The sequence below is a fragment of the Argentina anserina genome, chromosome 1 (genome assembly GCF_933775445.1).
Source record: "Argentina anserina chromosome 1, drPotAnse1.1, whole genome shotgun sequence".
Lineage (NCBI taxonomy): Eukaryota > Viridiplantae > Streptophyta > Magnoliopsida > Rosales > Rosaceae > Argentina > Argentina anserina.
This window is the reverse complement of record NC_065872.1, coordinates 23,498,475-23,512,510: the sequence shown is the minus strand read 5'-3', so window position 1 is coordinate 23,512,510 and position 14,036 is coordinate 23,498,475. Positions and strand designations below refer to the sequence as shown.

At 36.5% G+C, this 14,036-nt stretch overlaps 2 protein-coding genes across 2 annotated transcripts; one reads left to right on the top strand and one right to left on the bottom strand.

Annotated features, from left to right (window-relative positions):
• Positions 1 to 402: 402 nt before the first annotated feature.
• Positions 403 to 6,273, bottom strand: LOC126788528 (probable zinc metalloprotease EGY1, chloroplastic). Its single transcript, XM_050514532.1, has 10 exons — positions 5,902 to 6,273; positions 5,149 to 5,613; positions 4,907 to 5,047; positions 3,868 to 3,969; positions 2,342 to 2,553; positions 2,088 to 2,138; positions 1,938 to 2,007; positions 1,490 to 1,558; positions 828 to 878; positions 403 to 744 (listed from the first exon to the last, which is right to left on the bottom strand). Exons 1-10 carry the CDS (start codon positions 6,199 to 6,201, stop codon positions 586 to 588), a joined length of 1,620 nt encoding a protein of 539 aa, XP_050370489.1. The 5' UTR covers positions 6,202 to 6,273; the 3' UTR covers positions 403 to 585.
• Positions 6,274 to 6,482: 209 nt separating this feature from the next.
• Positions 6,483 to 13,434, top strand: LOC126788565 (uncharacterized). Its single transcript, XM_050514571.1, has 10 exons — positions 6,483 to 6,635; positions 6,733 to 6,937; positions 7,039 to 7,196; positions 7,292 to 7,437; positions 8,065 to 8,130; positions 8,220 to 8,312; positions 11,110 to 11,271; positions 11,959 to 12,050; positions 12,425 to 12,564; positions 12,720 to 13,434. The coding sequence occupies exons 1-10, from the start codon at positions 6,551 to 6,553 to the stop codon at positions 13,016 to 13,018; spliced, it is 1,446 nt and encodes a 481-aa protein (XP_050370528.1). The 5' UTR covers positions 6,483 to 6,550; the 3' UTR covers positions 13,019 to 13,434.
• Positions 13,435 to 14,036: the final 602 nt, after the last annotated feature.

Sequence of the window (14,036 nt, the reverse complement as noted above, 5' to 3'; positions counted from 1 at the left end):
CAATAAATTTAACGCGGGACTCATGGTTAGTGACTTTTTTGTCTAGTAATCTTCTGCAATTTTTCTTTTTCTTTTCTTCATATTTATGTACTATATCATCGATATGTGAAATCTAGTTGGTAGCATGATTTTATATCAACTAATCTCATACCCGTCGAAGAGCATGCTATTAATACTAAGGGTAATATAACCAATCCACAATTAGGTTGTGCTTGGGATGTCTGGCTTTACTATAGTCGAGATAGATTTTGCTGCATTAAAAAAATGTCGTAGTCTACCATAACTTACACAAGAGATTGGAAATTTTGGTACCCTTTTGTCACATCAGGTACCGAACATAAGCTAAAGCGAGCCATTGAAATTCACTGGGACGCTCGAAAAAGATAATGAAAAAGTTTGAGGTTTATATTAGTATTATCTACATTTCATTGAATGAATGGGTGAAGCTATTTTTGAAATGTACAGTACTAGCCATCCTCAGTGCTATCTGCTAGTAGCATTTACTAGGCTGACTATGTTTTGAAACTTTAGACGCATCGCCATACACTGAATTAGGAAAAATTGACTTCTTTTAAGTATAATACATCAAAATGTGCTAACAAGACCTATTCCTAGCTCCTCTGCAAGCTCATCCCATACTGGAAGGAGTGTCAGCACCACAAGGAAAATAGCCACTGTAACAATTGTTTTCCTCCATGTTCCGACATCTGTTACATCATTTAGGCAAGGCTTCTCCGGAGTCCTCTGAGCATATAGTTCAAATAATATCATGATATAGAAGATTGTGGATTAGTGTAAATAGGAGTGTATGAGTTTTATTTACAAACCTGGCATATGAGCACGTAGAGTCCCCATGGAAGTGACAAAGGTCCACCGAGCTGAAAGAAGAGCAACTAAAATGATCAAATTTACAAAGAAAGTAGGAAGACAATACTAATACAAAGGTTATGGAAGTCAGATGTAAGAGTAAGTACCAGTGGAGGAACTTGAATTTTCATGTAGGAGGGTAAAAATATAAATAATAACTACGTGAAAAAGAAAAGAAACCCCTAAATTTCTATTCAGTATTCACACACACCCCTCCATGACGAAAGCCAATCATAAAGCTAATTTAAGGAGTGAGTTATAAATTTAATTTAATTTTAGTGATAGAATAATGTGTGATAAAGCTAATTTAAGGAGTGAGTTATAAATTTAATTTAATTTTAGTGATAGAATAATGTGTGTGTGTGTGTGTGTGTGGGGGGGGGGGGGGGTAAGTTACATACTACTTTAGAAGCTTAATCTCTTTCTTTTCTCTTTTTTACTATTTGATACTCTTAATCCCCTCTCAATTTATTTTCAGAAAAAAATAATAATCTGCTTAGGTACTTCTCAAGCTAGATATTACACAGTTTTGTAAAGATAAAAACATGAGCACTTTCGTTTGATAACATTTTCTTATGAACGAAGACAAAAATGTTACTGAAGTTGTACAAGTTTGACATACCACTCCCAATCCGAGCAACGTGTAAGTAGTCAAACCAAACGCAATCAGTGCATTTTTTCCAAAAGCACCCTGTAAGTATATGTCATTCAATTTCCAAAACAGTACTTGAAAAAAGAAGAAGAAGGGGAAATCAATAGTTAATAGAGTACTAATCATAATAATACTAAAGATAATTGACAATATCATTATTATAAATAATAGCAAACTGATATATCAAAACCAGGGTTCTGCCTTGAAGAAACCCCACAATTATCACCATATCACCATTATCGACAGTCTGAATAAATTTATACCAGGATTTTGAAAAGTCATTGTAATCAAACAGAGGAAAAGATGACTTCCCAATCTTGCAAAACAAGATTTCAGAAGCTCCACTAAACAGTTTGCCTCTTCAACCTCAAAGATATAATTATTTACCATTTTAAATCATAAGGGAGAAAATTGTCACCTGCACCGCTCTTCCACCATCAAGACAACCCACTGGAAGCATATTAAAAGCTGTAGTTGTTAACCCACACCTGCAGTTGTTGAACTCAAGTCACATGCATGTTACACATTGCAATAAAGCTAATATATATTGTCAGATATAGAAAGTTACCAGCCAGCAATCATAAGAGGATGAATTGCAACTGTTGCAGCATGCATTGATCTGCATGGGTTCACACTATCATGTCAACTATTGTGAAGATAAAGAAAAGAGATAGATGAGGCTTAGATGTCAGAATAGTCCTCTATAATTTCCAACTAGATCAGATCTTTTCTGTTTCATAGTCATAGTATTATAGCCTTCTAGATCATGTACAAAAAATATGCTTGTTTCAATAGTGCTACAGAAGCAAAGAAAGAACATACGCATAACCAAGAGTAGCTCTACTGATGAGTCCTAGAAGCAAAGAACCTTGAAACAGCATGCTTGGAACCTGTACCAGCTCTTCTGTGGCATTGGGATTAGATGAGAGCAGCAGACCTACAGCAAACATTGACAATGACAGTGCAAAACCAGCGAATGGGCCTGCAAGTGATATGTCGACTTTTGTGCTCCGATCGGGAAGAATGGATTTAAACTACAAAACCAGACTTAAGTATCAGAATATCATAAGAAATATGGCTTTAGACGCACAAATGGTGTCCTTTATAAATACTCGAACGAAAGCAGCTATGACTATTCATCAAATGATGGCATCAAATATGGTTAACAAAAAACCACAACCATGAGAAGAGTAACTGGGGTAAATTCCAGATCTATTGTAGAGAATTTCTCCTATGTGGACCCAAACAAAAATAGCGGTGCCAATTTTACTATGATAATAATAACAATAATAATAATAATAATAATGATAATAATAATTTCTTACTATCGGACACAGTCAGTGTACATACCAGCTAAACGGTGGTCAACCAATAATCGTACAGGTTCCACGAAACCTACTGACCACACAATGTGATGGCCAGGACCCACCTTACCCAACTAGGTAGATGCCACCCTCCGACATCAACCGGAAGAAAACTACAACATGTCATCTGAAGGCTTCAGAGAATGCCTTTCAGACCTTTCCCACATCAAATAAGAGGATTTTTTTTGGCGATACATGGGAGCTAAAAAGCCGAACAGACAAAATAATCACATTACAGAGACTTCTCCTAGAGCTAGAAGTTTCACTCATATCATCTAACAAAGCCTGAGTTACAATTTACAAAAGAAGGTGTTCGTATGGATCAATTTTTAGAAGTTTAAGTCTCTTCTGTTATTGTTATTATCAAGCTGAAAGCTGTCTGTTATCACCCTTCTGCCATCAAGGATGGGCTCTGTAGACTAGGTCTCGATTGTGGACTTGTTAGGCTTTCTGTACAAAGCCTGAGTTACAATTTACAAAAGAAGGTGTTCGTATGGATCAATTTTTAGAAGTTTAAGTCTCTTCTGTTATTGTTATTATCAAGCTGAAAGCTGTCTGTTTTCACCTTTCTGCCGTTAAGGATGGGCTCTGTAGACTATGTCTCGGTTGTGGACTTGTTAGGCTTTCTGTACACTGTTATGTAAGTAAATGGAAATTTATGTTTTGCAAAATTTTATGAATAAAAAAAATATATTAAAAAGATAAATCTAAATACCAAATGTTGCTACCTCTATATTAATAAAGTTTATACTAGCAACTATATCTTTTGTATGATATATGGGTCCAAGGATCAAAGTATAACAAATAACCTGTTGAAATCTCTAAGATACCTATTTCCCAACCGAACTCAATCTATTACACCAACACTGCTAAATTGATTCAGGGAAGTGATTCCTACATTGATTATATAAAGCAGTAATAAAAACACAATCAATCAAGCACCACTACATGTTTTGAATTGCTATACATGGATTGTTAGGATACCTGAGTAATTGCGCCAAAGCTGCCAAGTGTAATATTAGGAATGAAGTAAGGAATACTGAGTTTTACTTTCTTCGGAAAAGCAGCCAGAAGATGCCCAACTTCCTGCAAGTAGTTGACTAATCGATATCATCATAATCATAGTTATATAAATCCAAACATAAATTTATTGAAATCAGATTTATAATATATGGAGTAGGAAGCAGCTTTGGTATGAGGGTATATCTATATCTCTGTTCTTTTGTTAATATCAAAAGAGAAAGAACAAGTTCAAGGTGTCGACAGAATATAAAAGGTTGACAACAGCTAAAGAATATGAAAAGGAAAATCAGTGAGAGAACACAATATAGAGGAGGTATATGTGAAAAAGAATAGGTAGAGAAATGAACTACTTGTGATACTCACACAACTACCGAATAACAGATCTCCACGTGCTACTAATTGGCAAATAAGTGACAGACAGAAATAAATGTACTTTATCATAATCATGTGTGAATTTGGAGGAATCATAATTAGCATACTTTACCATGACATTGGCTATCGCTTATATTTTCACACTTCTAGTCAAGTTGATTAATTTGAATATGTCATATGACATTATGACGGGCTTCAAATGTAAGATCTGATGCACTTAGTTTAGAAAATTTATTAAATGTCAAATTGCAATAAAAATGCCTAAAACAGCAACAGTAGGATAAATGTTTTTTTTTCTTTATGCTGGTTGCTTCCAAATAATATAGATTCTTGTTTGTAGTATATTTACAATTGAGCTCATCAGTCAACTTGAACAACAGACACGAGGATACAATTACCACCACATCATCCATAACAATGTAGTATTCAACTTTGGTTTATCTTAGGCCTCAGCATGATGGTACTAAATGAACAACTGTGATATATAACAGGGAGAAAGAGGATTACAGAAAACAAATGAAAAACTTGGATAAATAACCTAATAGGCATTCTATACATATAATCATGTAAAAAACATAGGTATATATATATAACACGAAAATCAAGATACAGGAAGAGATCTACTTACATGAAATAGCAAAACCCCAAGAACACCATAAGCTAGGGGCAAAGCTGACTCCACAAACGGGAATAGCAGCTCCATATCTGGTGGGTCAATAGCGTTTGGATCTGTAAAATACTTTACAACCTCTGGTGGAAGTCTGTTTATCTGTTTGATTAATACAGGAAAGCACATACTTTATTTAAATTGAGAAAGAAAGAAATCAATGAAGACCAACTTGAAAAATAAGGAGGAAAATTATAGCATACCTGAGATGCAATTCCTAACTCCACAGATGATCCAATTGTTAGAAGAAATAACAATAGCGCGATTACATATTGCCAAAGTGTTGTTTCCCCTGGTTCTGACACCTCTTTCCGGAGCAGGCCAAAGCTAACACGAGGCCCACCACGTGGATCTAGATCTTCTGAATTGGGTTCCTCCACCATAAAAAGGTTGTACTTATTGCCTGTAACCTCAGCTAGCAGGGTCTGGAATTTGGCAAATACCTCTTCTCTCTTTGCCCTCAAATTACCAAGGAAAAGAATGCCCTCCCCAAGGTCTCCAAACGGCTCCTCTTTAGTCACCCAAAACGTTGAATAGCCGAAAAGCTTTTCCTTAATGAGCTTCACATCAACAGGATCAACCTTCTCAGGTCCAAGCAGTTCCATCAGTTTAAAAGAGTCAACTTGAAAATTATTGTACGCGGATCCGAGTGGTGATGTAGGCGGGGGCTGAAGGAAAAATGGATACATCAGATATAACATAATCAAATGTTCTAAGAGCATATGCATATATATCACTCAGGAACCACGAACAGCATTTCACTCAAGACATACCATAACAAACATAGAAAAAAATGAATGCCAATCAAGTCAGTTTATGAAGGCAAAGGGAACACATGTGCGAGTATAATGAAATGTGCACAGCTTGAGGAGCTCAGTCTCAGACATAGACACAAGTACTAACACAGAAGATGAACCCAGAAGGATGAAAGGCAGAGAAGAAAGAAAGGAAAGTACCCTGGAAGAGTGCGAAGCAGGGTCTTCGGCTTCTTCTTCTTCTTCTTTAGACTTGTTGGTGTTGGTGGTGGTGGTGGTACTAGTAGAAGTAGCCTCTCTGTCCTCGTCGTTAGAGGAAGTACTATAACATCGCCATCTTAGCCTCTTGGGCACAACAACAGCGGCCCTCTTAATGCTGCCGCCGCACAACAAGCATGAGTACTTGGCTTTCTTGCTCGATTGAAATCTCGTTGGAAATTCTGGGTATTTTAATTTGAAATCGAGGAAGGTGTTGAAACTGATGCTACTGAGCGTGCCCATTTAACCAAGGGAGTTGGAAGAAAAAAGGAAACTAGAACACCATTAGGGACTGAGAAGCTCAGGTTTCCCTGTGGCTAAAAAATGATATCCTTCTGGGCACAGAGCAGCAGTAATTTCAAATATATATGAAATTTAAATTTAAATGATATTTCTAATTTTGTTATATTGTCCGACTTTTTAAATAAATTATCTGATTAAAATGTGTTTTTTTTTTCATAGGAGAAGTCCTTACAAAAACAAAAGCTGAGAATATAAACAAAGGCCAAAAACAAAACAAAAACTTAAAATAGGCAGAGAAGACCGGAAAGCATATTTTAATAAACTTCCCTCGACTCTAGAGAGAGTAGCAATGACCCTTGTTCATCTCTCGTTCGTTGTTTCCTGTCTCTTAATTTCATTCTCCTGTTCATCAACTTCCGGAATCACTCTCAAAGGTTTTGTTAGTGCTTCTTTGGTTTTCTCAACTGGAGCAAGTGCTAGGTTTTCAGGGTTTGATGTCTATTGAAAGCTTTAGTTGCCACTCTGTTGCAGGTATTGATATTGAAAACCCACAAGTAGATGTCAACCCAGCACGGCCTTCTGGCTCCAAAGATGCTTTGTTTTGTGAACGGGTTCGAGTTTCTGGAATATCTAGATCCAAACTTGGGAGCTATGCAAATTCCTTTCGGATTGCTCTGTCTCCGTCTGTGCTAGTCCCAGAGAGATTGCATAGCAAAATTGAGGTCTGTTTTCACGGGTGAGTCTAATGCCTTGTATATCTCCACACAATCTGAACATGCAATTATTATACGCGTTTTTCTGTGGCTTGTTTTGATTGACCCCGTGGACTATTTGCAGTAATGCTTCGGTTGGACACTGTCAGTGTAGAAAGGACGAGTGGAAATCTCTTGATAATGGCCTATGGGAAGCTGTCATGTCCCCCTATGATGAAAGATACATCGATGTCAAGTACATTGGCGATTTTCTTGGCTCGTCCACCATCACGGTTGAAGAAGGTCCCTTGTCAAAAATAAAATGACAGTCGGCTGAATTCGTTCTTTAAAGCTAACATTTTTGAGATTTGATATTAATCTTAACTTTATCTCTGCAGTTTCTCAGCAATGGCGCCTTTGGTTTCTGGCAGTCGGCTTCAGTTTACTATTGCTGGCACCGAGCATCAGTAATTGGGTTCATTTTTATTACAGCACTTCAATGGTTATAGGAGTTTTTATGGTCATTATATTCCTTCTCTTCCAGGTACTTTATCTTTTCTTTTTCTGTTTTATATCGTTTTAGATTCTTTTTTCTTTTATTTTCAGCTTTATATTTTTCTTTCCTATACTATTAACTTCTATCCTTATAGGTCATGTTTTCCTCCTTTTTTTAAAAAAAAAAAAGAAAAAGAAAAAAGGTGTTTACACAGTACCAGGAATAAGTTTGGTTATGTTCATGTTTTTGCGGAGCATGTCTACTTCTGCAATAACAACGATATTAAAATTTAAGAGCTCATCAGCTCTTTTGGTTCCCGTCTGTATTTCCAACAGGTGCCAACTTCACACATTCCATTTGTCCTTGACCACTCACAAATTCTGTGTATGTGTGTGAGTCCGTAATATCAACTAGGTGAACAGCTCTGGGATGAAGTTTAGTTTTTTTCAGCTTTGTATGCTTTGGTTTTATAATCTTGTTCAGAACTCAGTTTTAAGAAAAATTGTATTTGTTTCCCTTAATTTTATGTAATTCATGATCTTTTCTCCTAAAAAAAAACTTTGATGTGCATCTTTTTTTTTCCCGGGAAGTTGTGCTTTTCATATATATCTATGATTTTAGCTTGCAAATTCGTAGGTAGCGTTATTCATAATACGTTTTAAATAATTCATGTAGGGAATGAAATTGCTGCCATTTGGAAGAAAAAACTTCTTGTATCTTGTTACTCTATATGGATCAGTGGTAAGAATTGTCTCCAATCTTCTGTTTTTTTTTTAGATTAACTTCTTTATTTGTGTTAAGCTATCTTATAACTTACATTCCATTTTCAGCTTGGAATTGGATCTTATCTTTTTAATCACTTCTCTGCCATGGTAAATTCAATTCTTGTAAACTTTGGGATAAGCGAGGACATGCATAATCTGGTAAATATTTTTCCTCATTTCTTTTAGTTTTAATGACTTTCTCTTGGAATATTCCTGTCAATATTTACGATCCTAGGGGTTACATTCCAATATTGTGTACTTTCCATATTTAATTTAAAACTATAAATATGGACTAAAGGCCAGGTTAGCATGACGAAGCTGGTGGTGCACCAGAATCCTAATTTGAGAATACCACCGATATTCAGTATAATGCATAAGAGAATCAAGATTTATAGTGGTTTAAGAGAATACAAAGAGATCATAAGGTGTTTGGTTACACACCAATTCCATTTACACCCTCAACCTTCATGCTACGAGTAGAGAAAAATTGGGATAAATAATATCAACTACACCTAGAACCCTCATAATAGTAAGAGAGTAAAAGAGGGATAATGAGGAGTTGAATTGATCAGGCAAGAGAGAACTCCTTGTAAAATTAAAGCTTCATTGTCAGTTTCCTTGTCGATTTAATCTCTTCTTTGTTTATCATAAATTAATTCTTCTTGGATTTGGACCAAGTGTGCGACTCATTCTCAAGTCCATACTCAAGTCCCCTTACAATTTCAGACCAAGTAAATGAGGTTAGCTCCGCCTATTTGGAAGACTTGTGGCACAGAAATACAATCAGAATTGAGGCTTAGGCGTTCTCCAATTGTAGGTTTACAGTCTAAATTTAGACCCTTGTTGTTTCAAACCCACCTCCAATGAGCGGTTTGTTTGGGTTACCCGAGAGTTGTTGGTCTAGTGGCCAGACACTTGGTTTTTCCCATGTCGTCTGGGGTCCAACCCTATCCCATGGTACCCACCTAGCAATTGCTAGTGCTTTCAGTAACCAAATGTTGTGGTTCAGGCAGGAAGCCTAGGGATTAGTTGGTCAAAATAATCGGGTACCCTTAGTATAATATGTATATATATATACAAGCCGTTTTAGGTGCGGACCATCACGGCCACATTACCCACCTCCCAGCAATCACGTCTGTGCCGGCCGGAGCTCGAGCAGTGACCCACGGCGGCCGGAATCTGCAAAAATCAAGTTTCTGGGCAGATTCCGGCGATTTCGCGATTCCGGCCGCCGTGGGTCACCGATGGAGCTCCGACCGGCACAGACGAACCGCCGAGAGGTGGGGAGTGCGGCTGTCGTGGTTCGCCCCGCTGTCGCAGCCTATCGTCGCTGAAATTGGCAAATCCGTACCTTACGTAAGGTACGGACGTCCGCACCTGAAAATTCTCCTATATATATATCATTTATGAAGGTTTAAAGTCTATTGATTGGTCTAAATGTAGACTTCGGTTTAGACCATGGAAAGGAGAGCAACAACTTACCCACCACTTGGATAATGTAATTAGAGTTTGATAAGACGGTAGAGTATACTAGAGTCCATAATTTAGATCCCAAAGTATTGGAGTGCTGAAAATTTATAGACCATACTACTTGGATGAGTAGTACGTTTAAAAGGTCTAAAATTTTAGACCATGGATTATTGACCATAACAGTTTGAGATGGCCTTAGTTTTGTGCACCAATTGAAATGTGGATCAGTAACATCTTTTTGAGATGGCTCATAATGCCTACAAAGATATCAGAATAGGGGTTAGAAGCATTGCATAGTGTTTCTTACATTATTATAGAGAGGAACAGTTACAAAAAAGAAAAAGAAAAAAGAAAGACAAAATCAAGCAGATGGAAATGGGGAAGACCGTTTAGTTCATGAGCTTATGGCCCTGGAAGACTTTAGAGTGTTTTAGATTTTGTCTCTTATGTTAGGAACAAAGGCATATTCGAGTTGAATTTGGCAAATAGTTATATAAGCTCCTTATGTATCTTTGGGGCTAATTACATACTGCAAACATATTGAACTGCTTCCACAGGTCCAAACTTTGCTCTTGCAAATGTAACATTCTAAACCCTCTGAGTTTGAGTAAATAAGCTAGAGTACTTGGGCGATTAAAAATTTTCAGAATCATTATTATTTATTCTATTAATAATTTTTTGTTGTAAAAGGAAAAGTAAATGAAAACTTTTTCCCTTTCTTTCCTGGCTAAGGAATATCTGCCATTTCTCTTACACCGAGCCTTTCTACCCTCTCTGTTTCATTTCATCATTCCTGTTTACCAAAAGAACAAGAAGCACAAATGCACAAGCCCCATGTAAATAACTTTTTGTAGTGAAGGGTAGGGCAAGCAGATTCAATCTCACACAAACAGATTTGCTATGTTAAAAGGCAATTTCACATTTAAAAACAAGAACATTGATGAATAAAATCAAAAGAGCAATTTTTAAAGTTCTGTTTACTACGCTGCATTTTCTTTATCATAATGCAAACAAAAGCATATTCAGTTGAGGCGTAATCAGCAACTTTAATTGAAACAAAATACTTCATTTTGGTAATATTTTGGTTCCAGTCTCTTTAAGTAACAACATATAGTTGCTGAATCATCATGTTCCTTTTATTTTTCTTGCAAGTTTCTTCACCAAATAACCCATCAACTTAAAATGACACCAAAATTATATCACCCGAGTCCCTGATAGCTCCATGAATCTGAAACTTTGCTCTGCTCTCAGAGCACCTTGGTTTTGGCTACTCCAACAGGCATTTTGATCAATAATTGCTTCCAGGAGGTCTTATCATGCATGTTTGCAAATCACTAGCTTTCAATGAGATAACTATATCAACATGATAATAGTTATTATAAAGCTGGACAGAATAAAGGTCTAGATTAGTTTATCTGCATCTGTCTCGTGTCACGCAATAGTATATTGCCTTACCTGGTTACCCTGTCATTGTTGTTTCTTGCAGATATCTAAATTTTTATTGGGGGCTATCATCCTTACGGGTGCTGCACTAGGTTTCTGGATTGGGAGGAAGCTTTTCATCTCAAAGGATGGAACAGTAGATATTGTTGTAGCCCAATTTGCTATGTGGGCAATCCGCTTTTTTGGAATCACATTCATCTCTCAGGTTTTCTATTGCGTTCATCTTGGCTGAATATATAATAATTAAATAGAGTTTGATATGCTTCTGTATCAATGTGAATGTATGAACCCATTGTAGGGAAGTACTCATCAGCAGACACATAAGTGGTTTGGGTATTTTCTACAGATGAAAGAATTGTACAGTCCTGCCTGTATGTGCCTAGATCATATGCAGTCAAAGTTTCAGAGCAATTTTCGCTTTAAGCTTATCTAAGAATAATTGAAATAATCTTTTGATATGATTATGTCTTTGTGTTCTGATTTAGCTTTTATATATAGTTATATTCTCAGTAGACATAAAACACTTGTTCCTTTGAGAATCAATATTTGCATTATTTGGACTGTACACAAGTTACCTGTTAGGAGAAAGTTAATGCGAACCTTTCCGTATTTGCATTTCTCTTGTGACCCACATGATCCCTTGAGTAGTATTATATACTAGCACATTGTCCATGCTTTTGTTTAAATAAGGGCTCCATGAGGGTTTTCAAATTAAGGCTCAAAGGACTGCTATATTGAATAATATAACATTTCAACTACAATTTGAAACGCTTATTAAACTGTGGATTTGGAAGTCCTCGAGGAGTTGTCATTTTTAGCGTTCTCATTAGTCTCTCAGTGATTGCTGTTGCACTTTCTTATCTGTTATTCCTTTTTTTGTATATTTTTCCAGAGCACTCTCGATACTCCTTTGGCTATTGGGGCGTTGATTTCCTGCTCAGTGATCTGCAAATTTATCAGTTCTCTAAAATGGCATTGCAGAATGTAAGTCATGCGTTCTCTCCCTGAAGTACTTTCTTTACATTGAAGAAATGAATGCATCACACTGGGAATTAGTTTAAACCATGTTAAGGTAGAATTGAGAATTCGTTGGTGATTCATCATTCAATTAATGTTCTTCATAACATTATATTTGCCTTAAAATAAATTTGCCAAATCTAATTATCTCATATTCAGAAAATGAATCACTAATTATAAAAACATTTGGTAGAACAATGATGCAGCCTTGAAAATTAATTGAGAGAATCTTTGAATTTTCAATGGATTGTGGTCTCCATGGTATTTCTATGTGATATTTGAGGCAGATTTTTTCGTTGTATGCTTTTCAATGAAGACATAATTTTTTTATTTTTTAACAGAAATGAGTTTAGTAATGCGAGTGGGAGTCCCTCAACGCAGAAAGGAAGACATAGTCCAGAGTTCCTTAGCAGGTCCAGCCCACTAGAGGCATGGAACAGAACAAGGGGTGCATCTGCTTGGTCTGATTCTCCTGTTAGAGGTATAATTTTTGTTTATGATGGATTGTTATTGTGGTACTTTATGCATATTCTGGTTAGTACTGACAATGCAGGTGTTCTAATATTAATTGAGAAAACCTACAAAGTTCTAGCCTACTATATCACATCTGTTGATGTTCTTGTTTGCTTACTGTAGGTGTTGTGTCGCCATCTTTTAGCACATGTAATCAACATGAGTACTATTCAACCTTCCATAAGATGCGAAGCCGAAAGAAGTTCACAAAGAAAGAGTGGGATGATTTTACACGGGAATCAACCCGACAAGCTCTAGCAGAATGGGCAGCATCTCCTGAATTCACCAATTGGGTTATTGAGCATGCTGACCGCATAAAAATCCTTCCAAACGATAGTTCAGATGAAACTGTGGGAAGTGAATCTGATTCTACTGATGAGAATGTCGTGGGTAGCACGGATCGGTGTGGTTTTCTATGGTAGTGGTCAACATAGAATGTATTGCAGTTTAGGTTGTCTTAGTACCTGCTGATGTATATCACACAGATTTGGAGTGCCTGCGGAACTACGTGTAAAACTAGTATAGAGCTGGGTAGGAAACTAGGTACAACTGGGCGTCTCAATTTTTTCACCATCCAATTATGGTGAGCAAACCCAAGTTCTAGTAATTAATCATACTTTCGGTCAGTTATTGTTAAATGTAGTAGCTGCTATTAGTTTAAGGCACATAGAAGCTGCCGTAAAAGTAACTATTCCTAGGTCCAGTTTGGCACAGATGTGTTGTGAGCAGAATTGCTTTTGAAACTGTTGTTAAAAAAATTAGTTGGGGTGTTTGATAAACTATTTTGGAAATTGGTGTGAGACTGAAAATCAATTCTAAGTGTTTTATTTTACAAGCATATATGTTGGATATATATTATAAGATGATTCGTGCCGATAAATGCATAAATCTTTTGAGAACTAAGTCAAATTTTTTGTTTTGTAAGAGGTTGTGCACATTATTGTTTCTTTATTAATATTGATTTGTTGATAGTTAATTGAGCTGTATCTAATGCATTTCTTTCCTCACTCTTAATAAAGTATCACTGTAAACAATCGATCTTTAGATGATAATCATCATAATCACATTCTCATTTCATCTAAGGCAGAGAGCAACCCATTGTCAGTGACAAGCCTACAAAGGCACACTCGGGCAACAAAAAGATGACACAAAAAGTCTGTATGATGCGGATACACCACTATACAGATGTAAAGACTAACGCATCCATGGATCCTCACCAATCCCACCTAAATTTCAATGTATAACTATTTATTGGTGTTCAGAATGCCAGCATCACCTATGAAAGAATTTCATTCCTCTTAAAACTCAATCGATGATGTCTCCCACGCTAAAAGCACAACTGGAGTTGATATACTACTTCTGCCTGCAGGTTAACGCACAACTGGTAAGAATTGCACCTTGCAAGTACGAAACACATCATAGTTGCCCTTACACAAAGTG